The 16,010-nt window shown below is 35.2% G+C and overlaps 1 protein-coding gene across 1 annotated transcript in view; it reads right to left on the bottom strand.

The window, feature by feature from the left end:
* The window catches only part of LIN28B (lin-28 homolog B), a 116,113-nt gene that overhangs the window by 20,640 nt on the left and 79,463 nt on the right, over nucleotides 1–16,010 (bottom strand). The window contains exon 4 of the mRNA XM_027853842.1: nucleotides 13,285–13,335. Within this exon, the coding sequence (XP_027709643.1) occupies nucleotides 13,285–13,335 (51 nt within the window). The remainder of the gene's footprint in view (nucleotides 1–13,284; nucleotides 13,336–16,010) is intronic.

Below are 16,010 nucleotides of genomic sequence, written 5' to 3'. Positions count from 1 at the left end.
AAATTATCTAATTTATTCATTGATTCTGTATGAACAAGAATGGATTAGATCCTTAAAAAAAACCTGGCCTAGACAGAACCTGTCATTCTGATGAGATATACCTATTTTAAAACACAAATGATTCAGGTATAGAATTCAAGGAATGCTTTCTCCAGAAGACATTTCACGTTTACATTAAGTTTCATTTACCTTCTCTGATCAGTCTTTCACTAGGAATCATTTATTGAGTAGCCATATCACATTTGTTAGCTATTACTATTATTCATGGATAGCGTATCACTAGCCAGTTAAGGGAAAGCTAATAGTGGACTGAATGGATCATTGGACAGATATAGTTTGGCTTAAGATCAAGGTATTTGGAATTGAAAATGATCAAAGGATTTAGAAATGAAGGGGACATTAAAAGTCACTTGACTGCTCTGGTACTTGGTTTTCTTATCTGCAAATATAGTGATTAATAATACCTGCCATACCTACCTCACGGGATTGTTGTGAGGAAAGTTCTTCATAAACTTTAAAATATTACATAAACTCAAGCTGTTATTATTAAGACCACCACCACCACCACCACCATCACCAGGTTCAATTACTATTTGTAAGTTAGCTTTTTGAAACTCGGAAAGTATTTTCTCATAGAGCTTTGTTCTTTATATTGTGGTTAGGGTCTCAGGCCAGTCCATAAATGTCTCTTCAATCAACAGTGTAACTAGAGTATAGTACAACACTGATGCACCTAACCACCATTTCTAAAAAGATTTCTGTAAGAAAATGCATGGAGAATCTAACTCAGAATTCTGAGAACAAGCATACTCCTGTTGAAGCACTGCAATATATTTATTTCATGCATCCTGCTGCAGCAGAAAACTCTTCTATCACTAAGTCACTGGGGATGACTATGACAGACTTTGGACAGAAGATTCAGCAATGTGGGAGAGATGGGAAAAGATGAATGGAAGGAAAATTCTATGAGATTTTTGGGAAAAATTTTGATGTAAAAAAACCCCAACAAAATAAAAAGATCAACAAAATTCATTTTAAAAAGAAATCATCTAGCCCTATCTTCTCATTTTATACATGGGGAAGCTAAGGCCATAAGGTCTACTTGTTCAAGGTTAAGTTAGTAGAGCTAGAACTAGACCCAAGTATCCAGACATTATCCAGCATTCTTTCTACTATATGACTTCATTTTACCATGTTTCAAAATATTTGGCAGTTGTTTGGACCAATTCCACGGAATAATAATAGTTACCTTTTCAGATGCAGAATGGCCTAGACGGCCATTTGGGTCTTTTCTGACTCTAAAATTATGTGATTCTTTTGTTGCTGTTGCTGAATTATTTCAGTTGTGTCCAACTATTCACGATGGCATTTGGGGTTTTCTTGGCAAAGATACCAGAGTGGTTTACCATTTCCTTTTTCAGCTCATTGATGAGGAACTGAGGCAAAAAGGGTTAAGTGACTTTAACTTATATTTATTTAGTATTTTTTCAACTTGCCTTGCTGCCATGAAGCTTAGTTAGTTTTACTTTGGTGATAACAAGGCCAAAATTATTAATTAAATCCTTCTATGAATCTCTTTTTTTCTGTTCCAGGGCCACACATTACATTACAATAACTATTTTGTAAATACATGTTGTTGGTTATAGAGATATAAAGGAAAAGAGCATGCACAAATAAGAATAGATTCTTCATTACACCTAGGGAAAAAATCTGAAAAGGCTCTCCTACTGACAGATCAAGCACCATAATCTTCCCATATAAACAGTTGTATAAAAACATTTCTGGAGTTGTAAGACTTTCTACTTATTTGATTTTAAGATAATTTCTCTCAAGCATCTTCCTAAAAGTCAGATGGCAAGTGTTCATAAACAATTAATATAAATCAAAGTTGATTTGTGAATTTTATGGCATAACTTGACATCACTGGAGACATTTCATGTAATATCTCAGAAAACAAGCTCTGTAAGTCACCGTTTACAGGGATAATCTGTAGGGTGTCATCATGACATCTTTTACATAATGTCATAGGATTTAGTGTCGATGTGGCCTTCAAGATCACAGAATAAAAGAACAGCAAAACTTTAGTGAATTTTCACTTCCAAGCGGAGAAATTATCTAATCCCATTCCCTCATTTTATAGATTAGGAAACTAAGCCTAAAAAAGTTTGGTGACTTGACTAAGATAAAAAGGTGGTAGCAGAACTGTGTTTCAAATACAAGTCTTTTTATTCCAAATTCAGTATTCTTCCCACCATACCTTAAATCTGTTCATTCATATTATAATGAAATTCCATTGTTATAACATTATTTGGCTAATTGCCTATTAAGAAGATTGTTCCTACGAAACTATATGCTATTGACGCTCTTTCCCTCTGACCCAATGTTGTTTTGCCTAATGTGTTTTCATGGAACCAGTTAAAGACATGAAATGGGATATGCCTGTATAATGGGAGAGCACACAAAAGACTTTTCAGGGGACCTTATCATTTAGGCTTCTGATGCTATTAAGGATGGAGAGGCAACAGTGGCCAGACCCCTGGGAAAAGGTATAGACTTCACAGATGAGCAAGTAAGCATTAAGTATCAAATTATCGAGAATAATCTTAAATCTTGGCTAATTCTGATAAAAGTTGGCTGGACAATTTGCTCCTTTGGATCAAATTTGAAGCTAATATTTAATGCTCTTTGGAGAAGGTGGCAGAATGCGACTATTGTTAAGACTAGATGATTCTTTTCATATTCCCAAGATCAAAGCTACATTTGGTATACTCTTAGACCTCCCCAGCTCACAACAACCATGAGTGCAAGGTAAAGGGGGAAAACTAGAGCTAAGCAACATGATTTGCTATCAGTTTTGGCTAATGGAAAAGGTCAGATTAATAAGGAAAATGACAGACTCAAATACTGAGAGTTCTACACCTTCTAATTCCTCTGGTGTAAAAGAGGCTTGTTATGAAATAGGACTCGATGCTGATGCCACGTGCAGTGGGCACACTGCCAACAGCACTCTCTATTCTTAAGACGTCTGAGGGGGGAGTGTCCAAGTTAGGTCTATTACACATACAACATAATACAAGCCACATGTGCATTTATACCAGCAGTAACAAAGTGTGTTTATTGTAGAGAATTAAAATCATGCTTTTAAAAAACAAAGACGGCATAGCCAGGACATTCCATTATGTTGAAAAAAACAAAACAAAACGGTGAACTGAGATTTTTTAAAAGGTTAGTCCTATTAAAAATGTGAACAAAAGAAAATTTTCTTATACTAAATTACACATTTTACCTTATCTTAAAATAGTTTGAAATGATCATTATAGACAAAAGAAATCTGGAGTGTGAAAATGATTTTTGCACATTTATCAATTAAGGAAGCCTTCCTTGCCAGTGTTTTTAAAAACATCGTGTCTTTCTTATCACGCCACCAGCTTCTTCCCTTTCCCAGTCTATCTTCTATACAACTATCAAATTTATATCTCCGCAGCCTAAGTCTGATCATATCATTTCCCTGCTTTAAAGTTTTTGACTAACTGTAGGATAAAAGACAAACTCTTCTGTTTGACCTTTAAAACCCTTTTTAATCTGGCTCCAGCTTCCCCTCCTAGACTTCTTTACACAGAATTCTCTTCCCACACCCTGCTGTCCAGCCAGCTATTCTGACATCTACTTCTCTCTCTGTGCCTTGGCCCAGCTGTTCTGAGTGCATGGAATGCATTTCCTTCTTACCTCTGGCTCTCTGAATCCCAGGCCTCCTTCAAAGCCATGCTCAGGTGCCACTTCCTTCATGAGACCTTTACTTATGCCCCTAGGTGCTAATGCCCCTAGAAAACTACTTTGCATTTTCATACTTAAATGTGTCTATGTAGTCTCTTCTGATAATACGTAAGCTCTTAAAGGACTTGGTTTCATTTTTGCCTTTTTATCTTCAGAATTTAGCATAATGTCTGACATATATACATAAAGCATGCTTTAAAAAAAAAAAACCCAAAACGACCCACTGAGTTAACTCCAATTTCACTGGTGCCAGAATACTGATTTTGGAGTCAATGGATCTAGGTTCAAATTCTCACTCTGTCATTTACTTCCTGTGTGACCTTGAGGAAGTCATTTAACATCTCTTGGGTCTCAGTTTCTTCATCTGTAAGATGAGGGAGTTGAGAGCTCAATGACTTCTAACATCCCTTTTTAGTTCTAAATCCATGATTCTAAATTTATACATGTACATGCCTTAAGAACTAGTCCTGAAGTTTATTTCAACTTTTTACAAATTTTTTTTCTTGCTCATTACACAATTTCTTATTTGGCCCTTATCTGGTGGGTCAAGATTGTTTTTATATAGTTAGCATAATTATTTTCAGTTATTCTGTGCTGTTTGCTTTACTCTGTTTGAGTTGAAAGTAATCTTATTCTACTTAATAAAAACTAATCTACAGATATAAGAAACATAAAAAAAGAATTCCTACATGATTCTTCTATTATTTTTAAAAGTAAATGCACATATGTGAAACTATAAAACTAAGAAATAAACACAATTTTCCTCATAAAAATTAAATACTCCCAAATAAGTCAGGAAAGTTATATATATATATATACACACACACACACACACACACACACACATACACACACACATATACACACACACACACACACATATACATGCATATATATGCATTGATACACACGAACGTGCATTCTGTGGCAAAAATGATGATAAAAAAATTAACTCATGCTTTTCCACAATTCTACCTTAAAACAAAAATCATAAGGATAAGAGGGGAAAGAGAGCATAAGGGATTTTAAAGATGAGAAAGGGCAAAGGATGCTTGGAGGTCAAGGATCAATTTCACCGTTGTGATTGATGAACGGTACACAAGGTGATTTCAATAATAGTTTTAGATTTATATTGGATCTCTGAAAGGGGCTAAAAGGTCGAGATAAGAAGATGCTTTTCCTAGTTGTAGATAAATGGCTATACAGGACTAGCGATCACCACTTTTTGGGTAGTTTAAGAATGAAGTTTTTTGAGAAAATATTTTATTAACAACATTTCATAAAGATTTAGTTTAAGATCTCTCGTTTATGCCTATATTTTTACCAAGAAATTATATTATGACAAATAAGTAAATGTATAGTAACCCTCAAAAAGGGAAAATTTTAGAGAATGAACTTGAATCAGTAATAAGAAATGCATATTGGTCTTCCATTTCTAAAATGTTTACGTGTGCATCCATGCCTTTGGCTATGCAAATAAAAGGAGACCTAGTTACTGGCAGTATTAAACATAGGACTTAACATTCGGATCCCTTACTCATTACCCAAACTATGCTTTCTGGATTAATATATTTTTAAAGTACAAAGAGAAGATTGTGAAAAACAAAAAACAATAAACAGCAACAATAACAAAAAAAAACTCAACCCTTTTGCCTTCAAAGATCTTAAGAATCATAAAGAGTTAAAACTGCTTTGCTGAAATAGCCAAGGAAAGGCTTCTATTGATCAATAAGTTTGATCTCATGTTCCAGAACTAGATACCACTGAGGAAGAGAAATGACAATCCAGATGAGAACAAAATGACTCTCTGCTCATTTGGCCTCTCATTCAATTGTTTTTGGTTGTTGCTCATGACTAGGTCTCTCCTTTGCCAGAAAGCATCAATTTTCAAATTGTTCACCAAGTAAAGAGGAAAAAATGTATGAAGTTAAATGCTGCTGTGGGGGAAAGTCACTGTCTCATATTCGGGCATCAACTTCTCTTAGTAAATCATGAAAAATGAAGGATGAAAAAGCTAAAGACGATATCCATGTAGACAGTCTGGCTATTGAATTGCTCTTCCAGCCTGACCAGCTATGCTTTAGCTAGATAATGCTGGCTCTCTAGGTTGAGAAGCAGGAATACCCTTCTTGGTTTGCCACAGCTACTGTGGCATTCCTATAGGGTAGTCTCTGATCTCTTAAGTCCTGTTTCCCAGAATGAACACTTAAAATCTGTGAAACTAAGAAGATGTGGATCATTGAAACAGAAAATCATAGCTACAACATTGAGGATGGAAGTACCAAACAGCTAGACATCAAAAGACCAAAAAAGTATTAACTATGAACTAAAGGAGAAGGGATAATAGTACCTGGATGGAGTTGAGATGATCTCTGCACATTCAGGCTATTTTCACTGGAAACTAGTATAGCTAAAGGCTGCATAACTCAAAGACTACCTGTCTTTTATATTTTGGAAGCAATGCAGTGTTATGGAAAGAGCTCTTAAATTGGAATCAGGTAATCTGTGGCTGGGATCAAACTGTGTCCCTTTCTAGCAGTGAGCAAGGCACTTATCTTTTTTGAACCTTATCTGTAAAATGCGGACAATAATTCTTGGACACACCTACCTGAGAAGATCAAATGAAATAGGATCATGGATCATATATTGAAGTCTAGAAGGAACCTCAGAGTCATTGAAGTCAACTTCCTCAGTTTATAAAAAAGGAGCAGAATGGTTGTGCCTTGTCTGGAGTCACACAGCTAATAAGATTGCAAGGTACAATTTGAACCCAAGTCTTCCTGACTCCAAGTCTAGTGCCCTATCCACCATATTTGTAACTATAAAGTGCCACATAAATGTGAGCTACCATAATTATAGTATGGCTACTGAAACTCTTTGAAGATAGACTATTCTTTTAGGTTTTATATTTAATTGGCTCATCTCAAGATCTCATTGGTGGAAATTTAGATGAAGAATGTAGTTTATTCTCTCAGTGGGAGGTAAAACCAAAGGAACTGAACATGTTTATGTTTGTATAACTAAGGAACATTTTCAAAAATATATTTGGAGAAGGGTGAGTAAAAATCATTTTAGAAGATTTCTACTTGGGTTGGAAATTTTAGATTCCAAAATAATCCAAAAAAATCCATAATGCTCAATACTATCCTTTACTCCCAAGTCCCTTGCCCAAGATCTTGCCCTGCCAAACCTCATCCTTGGATTATCCCACACATCAACTGTCTTCTCTCCTTCTCACATGCTTCAGAGTATCATGAAATCATGTTGATGGGGTCCACTACAAATTTATATTCCATAAACCTCCCTGTAACAACATAATCCTTTTATAGCTATCAAAGTAATTCAATATCTCATTCAACACAGTGGCTTTTCCAAACCTTTCTACCCCTCCTCAAACTTTCCATAGCTCACCAGCTCCCCTCACTCAGTTGAGAGCCTTGTCATTTGCCGAGAGCTCCCTGTTATCTCTCCTCCTCATTTCACATCACTCAGATGCCTTCTGCAACTATCTCCTATTTCACCGCTGTCTCACAGGATGAAGTGGCTCTTCTTGCCAAGGCAAACTCCTCTACATGCACAATTGATCCCATTCCATCCTGTCTTCTCTAGAAGACTGCCCCCTCTATCATCTCTACTTTCTCACTTATCTTCAATTTCTCTCTGTCTACTGACTACTTACCTGCCACTTACAAATATGCCCACCATTTTCCCAACCGTCAAAAAAATCTTCAATTGATCCATCCATCCCCACTAACTATTGTTTCAGATCTTTCCTACAGTTTGTGGCTAACCTCCTTGAGAAGGCCATCCATGATGTCTCCACTTCTTTTCTTCTCACTCTCTTCTTAACTCTGTAGAGTCTGGTTTTTGACCTCATGATTCAACCAAAATTGCTCTCTCCAAAGTCACCGATGATCTATTAAATGCCAAATCTAATGACCTTTTCTCAATCTTCATCTTGATCTCCTTGCAGCTTCTGACACTATTATCCTCTTCTCCTTGATATTCTTTTCTTTCTAGGTTTCCATGCCACTACTCCCTCCAGGTTCTCCTCCTACCTATCTCTTTCTCAGTTTCCTTTGCTAGATCTTGTCCAGGTCACAACCGCTAATAATGGGTGTTCCCCAAGGCCCTGTCCTGGGTCCTTTTTTCTTCCTCTATATTATTTTGCTTGAAAATTCCATCAGTTTCTAATTATCATCTGTGCTGAAGATTCTCAGATCTACTCACCCATCCCTAACTTCCCTACTAACCACCAGACTCTCATCTCCAATGGATAAGATGTACCGGATGTCAAGTAGACATCTTAAACTCAAAATGTCCAAACGTGAAATTTTCTTTCTACACAAACCTCTCCCCTTCTTCCAAACTTTCCCAGTTTTTTGTAGAAAATTACACCCTTCATTAACCTCCCAGTCACTTAGGCTTGAAACCTAGATGATCCTCAACTTCTCCCTCTCTCTCTCCACCCCCATATCCAATCTCTTCCAAGTCCTGTCAATTTTACCTTCACAACATCTCTCACATATGGCCCCTTTCTCTCCTCTGACACTGAAACCACCCTGCTACAGACCCTCATCACCCCACAACTACACTATGGCAACAGCCTGCTGGCTGGTCTCCCTGCCTCAAGTCTCTACCCACTCCAATTCATTCTCCACTAAGCTGTCAAATGGATCTTCCTAAAGTGAAGTTCTGATTATGTCACTTCTTATTCAGTAAACATCAGTTACTCCTTATCAGCTCAAATCCTGTTAGTATTTGAAGCCCTTCTTAATCTGGTCCATTCTTAACCTTTCTAGTCTTCTTGCACCTTACTCACTCCCATATATGCTGAGCTTCACTGGCACTGGCCTGCTGGATATTCCTTACACAAAACAATTTATGGCCCAACTCCAGGCACTGTTGTCTCCTATACCTAGAATTGTCATTTTCCTGGCTTCCCTGGCTGCCTTGAAATCTCGGCTAATGTTTTACAAGCACTTCAAGGCAGTTTTGTGGCATAGTGGATAGATTTCTGGGCTGGAGTCAGGAAAACCAGAATTTAAATCCAGCCTCAAACACTTACTAGCTATATGACCCAAGGCACATAATCTAACCTCTCTCTGCCTCAGTTTCCTTAACTATAAAGATAATAACACCTATGACCTACCTCATAGAGTTGTTGTGAGGATCAAGTAAGATAATATTTGTAAAGCACTTAGCACACTGCCTAGTATATAGTAGATGCTTAATAATTGCTAATTCACTTCCCTATGCCTTTAAATGCTAATGCCTTCCCCTTTGTTAATTATCCCCAGTGTATCTTTTACATGGCTTGTTTGCAAGTCGTCTCCTCCATTATAACATAGGCTCCTTGAGAGAAGGAATGGTCTTTTGCTTTTCTTTGTATCTTCAGTACTTAGCACAGTGCCTGGCAATACTTAGGGTTAATAAATTTTTGTTGATTGATTGACTGATAAGAGTAAAATGGAAAAGAGCTACTAAACTGTTGTAGTGGCTATAACATTATCTTTGCATTTGCTCTATTTCTGTAAAGCACAATCATGATTAAATATTTTTAAATTCTTACATATAAGAAATTTGAAAATAGCAGTGCTAAATTTGCTGAAGTCATGACATTTTCATAGGTAGTCTCCACTCAAATCTCGAACTTACAAATATATTCTGTTATCCCAAAAGTTAATTTTAAATTAGTTTTATTCTTACATATAAACAATATATTAAATGGGAGTTTCCCAAGCAAGTCCACAGAAGCCTATTTAATAGCGTAACAGAGTTAGTTAAAAGATACCTTAAGAGGTCATCTAGTTTTACCCCCTCATTTTAAGCTGAGGGGAAGAAAGGTGAAATGACTTGTCTGAAGTAACACAAATTGAATATCACAATCTACATTCAAATTCAGGACTGCTGATTTCAAATCCAGTGCTGATTCCAAATCCAGTACTTTTTCCATTACACCTAACCCATTGTGTACTCAAGAAACAAAGTTCTAAGTGAAAGAACTAAACACCACTGAAACAAGACTTTCAAATGAATCGATAATTTAGAATTTCAACTTGAGCTGCCAGGAATATCATTTCTTGTCAGTGTAGCTCTTCCGACTTGAAAGCCTTAGTGACAAATCCTATTGGTTTGGACATACCTAGCTTGGGAAGTTTGGGAAAGAAGTTTCCAGCAGTACTGGCAAGGAAAGTGAAAAATTAGGACAAATGTTGAACACGTCAGGATAAGGAGAAGCAGGGAATGGGGTCTTTAGAGATAGAATTTGAGGAGTATTGATAGGGGGTGTGGCATAAAGAGGATATCATGAGATGGGTGTTCTAAAGAGGAAAGATTCAGAGGTCATTTATATGAGACATCCTAGTCTTTAGTGTGCTAATGTCATGGCATGGCTTATATTTCACTTGTTCCTTCCTCCTCCCTGAAGGTAGAGAAGGAAGAAGTGACATGGACAGCAAACAGAGGGGATGGCACATAGCATAAAATTTGAAAAATAAGTAAAGAAAAATATGGAAGTGGAGAAAGAAATGGCAAAAGATATTTTGGAAGCTCAACTATCTTTCATGGCTTTCTTTAGAGGCAGTTATGTGGCACAGTGGATAGAGTGCTAGATGTGGGGTCAGGAAAATGAGTTCAAATTCTATTTCAGACACTAGCTCTTAACCTTGTTTGCCCCAGGTTTTTCATTTTTAAAGTGAGGGGTGTGGACCTGATGACCTCTCAAGTCTCTTACAGCTCTAAATCTGTCTCTTTATGATTCTCTGATTTTCCTCACCCAAGTAAAATGTAAGATTTAAAGGTTTTCTCTTTCTTGCTCTTGTGCTCTAGAAGTTGCCACAAGCAGTTTGAGATGAAAGTTGCTTTGCTCCACCTCTGTCATGCCACAGTGGTGCATCAGGGAATCAAGAATCTCTAATTCTACTGCCACATCCTATTGCAAAGTCCTTATTACCTTGACTTGAATCATTAGGTCACCAGAACAGTAGTGTCAAGATCCCTAGTGGCTGCATATTGAGTTAGAAAATCACAAATTAACACTATCTATGTTGTATTGTAGTTTTATTTGTTTTATTAAACATTTCACAATTACCTTATAATCTGGTTTTGTCTACTGAAGCAGGCCAGGAATGAGTTTGATGCCTGTGACCCAGAGTAGCTCACCTCGACTCCTATGTTCCATTCTCTGTATTTTATTCATATACTTGTATATTTGCTAATCATATTATCTTCCTTAAAACAGGCAGTTATGTAGCAAAAAGTACATTAAACAAGGAAAAAGAATAACTAAGTCCTAGTACCACCTTTGCCACTTACTAGCTATGTGAGCTTGGGTAAGTTACACACTTTCTTAGGTCTATCAATTTCTTCTACTATAAATTCAACAACAATTCAATTCAATAAACGTTTACTAAGAGCCTGTGATATGCAAGGGATGATGCTACACATTGGGGATTCAAAACCATATACTAATAAAGTATCAATCAGGTCTTTAATGTTCTCTGATCTTTCGGGCTAAAGATTCAAGCAAGTTCTAAAGAAGTAGGTGGAAGAAAAGATGAGTAAGTGAAACAACATTCCACTGACTAAAAATTCATGACTATTCATAAATGAGTCAATATTTGTTGTGTATATATTTGTGTTTCCATAGAGAGAACTCATTTGGGCAGATGTAGAGGGAGCAAAAGACAAAAATGAAGTTCTGCCTGGTTTCCAGGTTGAATCAACCTCTCCAACATGCTTGGAGTTCTATAGGAAAGTAGGATACAGCATAAGCTGATGAGAAAGGCTTTTTAAAAAAACAAAACAAAAACAAAAACACAGGAATAAGGATGTTCCCCAGGTAGCAAACTGATGGTCGAAGTCAAGTGACATCATAAAAGAAGTGGTGGAAAGGGACAAGGACCAAATAAAAGGTTCTGATTAGGAGTAACAGGGACTTCAGGAGACCACATTCTATGAGCAATGATACTATTTCTCAGGACTGCAATCCACCATAGGAGTGAGGAGGAGGAGGAAAGTCTAAAAGGAGAGACTTTTTTATTTATCCAGAATGAAACCTATGTGGGTGGGGGCTTAACTACACTGGTCCAGAAGTAGGATATATTGGCTTTAGTATGGGCAAATGGTCTATATAAAAGCACAGAGTTACACTAGACCCTGTAATGTGTGGTTTAGATTAATGTCTACAATGCCATGTTGTCTCCTCCAAGAACTAATATTTCTGATACCGAGATTTTTTAAAAGAACCTGAGAAACTTTTTTCAAAAGATGGGGAAGGCAGGAATGTGCAGGATCTGCAACTATAGCACAGATTAACAGGATAGCAGAAAGGCCAAGTCCTGTCCTATAGAAGGGACACAGAAAGAAGTAAGAAAGATGCTTAAGATTAAAATCCCAAGATTGAGAAATAAATAAGGAGTGACCTGATATAAATTAGTATTTCTTGGGAAAGAGAAAGAAGGGAAAATTCTGAATCACACTTATATGTGGATAGGAAAAGATAAGATTAAACATTGCATAAAAAGAAGGTACATAATAATTAAAGCAAATTCAGGGAACTTTGGATAGGGCAGGGGAAAAGGAGCAATGAGGTGAGAGTATTTGGGAGGAGACTAAGATTAAATTAGTATGAGCAAAATAAATCAAAGGACAAAAGTTCTAACTTAAAAGAGGAAAGATAAGAAGAGAAAATCAAATATATTCATCATGTGAAGGAAAATCTCAAACTATAATTATAACCATAAATACAAATTGATTAAATTGTTCAATAAAATGAAAGAGAATGATAGAATGGATAAGGAAAAAATAATTAATTTCTTATATACAAGAAACACATTTTAAAAATAAAACATATTTAAAAAATAAGACACAGAGTTAAAATGAGAGGCTAGAACAAAATTTACTGTTTTAGATGACTGCAGGAGTTATAATTTTAAAAGAGATAAATAGGCAAACTATATAATGGTTATATATCTAAAAAGTATATAAGGAAATGAAACAATATCATCTATACATATTAAATGGCATAGCATCTAAATTCACTAAGGAAGAGCTAACCAAATTGTAAAGATACATAGTAACAAAATAACTGTATACATAGTAACAAAATAACTGTATAAGACTTTAGTGATTCTCTAAGTTGTATAAGTATAAGGGAAAGATAAACAAAATGGAAAATAGAGATGAACAGACTACGGGAGATGAAAGAAGACTTAAGTTATCTTGGGAATGAGAACAGTCAAGTACACACACACACCCTTTAACATTAATAGTACCTTTATAAAAATCATTCATGTGCTAGCATACAAAGAAATCATTTAAAAAAGCATAAATATTATACATCTTTTATAGACCATAACACACTAAAGAAAGTAACAGAGATAAAGCAAAAGGGTCACACCTAAATGAAATTTCTTTAGCACCAACATTAATAAGTGGGTAAAAGAACAAATCATAGAAATAATAAATAACTTTGTTAAATAGAATGATAACAATGAGAAAACATACCAAAATTTTTGGGGTACAGCTAAAGCAGTCCTCAGAGGAAAAATTATATCTCTGAAAACATATAGAAAGAAAAATAGAAAAAAGAGGAGTTGAGCATGCGATTTAAAAAAAACCCTAGAAAAATCAACAAATCAATAACCCCAAAAGAAAAGATAATTCAAATTCAAGGAGAAATTAAAATCACTAATAAACAAAAATAAAAGTTGTTTTTAAAAGACTAACAAAATTGAAAAATCAGTTGAGAATGATTAAAAAAGAAAAAAAGGAAGGGAAGGTAGAACCTAATCCAGGGCCATTTTGAATTATATCAAACATATGTAAGAACAATTGAGATATATGTTAACAAAATTATTCTCAATAATTAAGAAAGATAGCACTTGACTAGACACCTTCTATAAGTTACAGATGGCCCTGATAACCAAATCAGGGAAGGACAAAGGACAGAAAGAAACTCCAGACTAAATAAATTCCCTAAATAAATATAGATATAAACATTTTAAATAAAACTTAAATAGTAATAATTGTAAAAGTATTCACCGTGATCAAGTTGGATTTGTATCTGGGATGCAAGGATGGTTCAACATTAAGAAAACTATCAGCATAATTTAACTTAGGAATAGCAAAAAAAATTTTATCGATGTTAACATATTAGCATAATTCATGTGAATAGAAAAAGAATAATTATACATGTTAAAATATATGGAGAAACCTATGAAAAAACACAGAATTCAAGTTTAAAAGAAAAATCTAAAAAAAAACTAAAACCAAACCCATAAGCATTAAAGGACTCTTTTAAAATACAACCAAAAGCAGATAACTAAAATTAAGGGAGCATATAACTTCCAAATCTCAAACTACTATATAAACAGTGATCATAAAAACTATGTGGTACAGGTTAAAATATGAAAAAGTAAACCAATGGAACAGACTAGACAAGCAAAACCCTGATGCAAGTGAACAAAATATCTAAGTGAAATAGCCCCATTTGACAGTATTTTCTAGGAAAAATTGTAAGCAATTTGGAAGAAAACAGGTTTATACCATTCCTTATACCATATACTACAATAAGCTCCAAATTTATATGAGACCTAAATTAGAAGAAAACAGAAGGAGGTATTTTTCACAACTATGGCTAGGGTGAAAATTCTTAACCAAACAAGGGATGGAGGTGAAAATATAAAATAGTAATAATAAATAATAAAACTAGATGAAATAGGGAAATAATAAATGATAAAAATAGATAATAAAATGCAATTCTGATTACATGAAATTAAAAAGCTACCATAGTCCCTGGAGTTTGGAGTCATAGGTCCTAGGTTGAAATTCCAGACTCTGATAACTACTACTTGTGTGAATTTGGACAAGTAGCTTAACTTACCTTACTTCAGTTTCCTCATCTGTAAAATTATAGGGTGGGACCAAAAGGCCTCTAATGACTATTTCAGCTCTGCATTTGTAATTCTGTTATGCTGTGAGCCTGAGATTTTTCATGAAGAAAATACATTCAGCTAGAATAAGAAGAGATACTATATGGGCAGAGAAGAGGGAACTTTCTATCAAATATATCTGATCATAGTTTGATATTCAAAACATATAGGAAATTGGCACAAATATATAAGATCAAGAACGAAGAAGCTGAAATGATATAAACGGTTTTGAAAAGATAAATATAAACTATCATAAGCATATCAAAAATGCTCTAAATCACTAAAAAGAAAAATGCAAATTAAAACAACTTAGGAGTTTAATCTCTCACCTGCCAAATTGGTTGAAGATTAAGGATAGAAACAGTCAAGTTGGAGGGGCCCTACAAACATAAGTATATTAAAACCCTATTGGTGTAGCTGTCAATTGGACCAACCCTTTGATAACAATTTGGAATTAGTAAGGAATGCCAATTAAGTAAATAAACAAAAAACTACTTATATCTTTTGATTCAGGATTTCACCCCTCCATATCTAAGCTAAGGAGATCAAAGTCAGGGGGAAAGGTCCTATATACATATATAATATTTATAGCAGCATTTTATGGGAGCACAAAAACTGGAAATGGAAATAGTATCTACTGATTGGGGAACAGCTGAAGAAACTGCAGGATATGAACATAATGGAATACTATAGCACTGAAAGAAATGACAAATTTCAAAAATTCAGAGAAGCATTAGAAGACTTTGCATGAACTGATGCAGAAGATATTAAGCAGAACTAAAAGAATATGTAAGAACAACCAAAATGTAAATGAAAACAACCATAAAAGACAGCAAAACTCAGACTAATGACCATTAATTTCGGTTTTAGAGAACAGATGATTAAACATGATCTTCTCCTCTCCACAGTAAAGTAAGTGACTGGTGGAGGCCTCTGTCCTTACCTCTAACCAACCACACAGAATATTTTATTTTACTGACAGAGACCAAGCTTTCCCCAGATCAGTAGTGTCAAACCCAAACAAAAACGACATCATTAAATCATAATAAGGATCCCTGTATGGGAATACTGACTTAGAAAACTACATGTTAACATTATCTATGCTTTATTGTATTTTTATTTACTTTTAAAAACATTTCCTAATTATATTTTAATCTGTAGCTCTAGGGAATGTCGAGGTCTGTTTGTGGCCTTAATGACACTACCACTGGCTATTCTCCCAAGTGCTGTCTGCTCTTTCTCTCCTACTGTTTCCCCTATCCCCTACTTCTTCCTCAAAACCATGGTCTTAGATGGGGA

The sequence above is a fragment of the Vombatus ursinus genome, unplaced genomic scaffold (genome assembly GCF_900497805.2).
Source record: "Vombatus ursinus unplaced genomic scaffold, bare-nosed wombat genome assembly UNPS02000582.1, whole genome shotgun sequence".
In the NCBI taxonomy this organism is placed as follows: Eukaryota; Metazoa; Chordata; class Mammalia; order Diprotodontia; family Vombatidae; genus Vombatus; species Vombatus ursinus.
The sequence above is the reverse complement of the archived record's forward strand: the minus strand, read 5'-3'. Positions and strand labels throughout refer to the sequence as shown.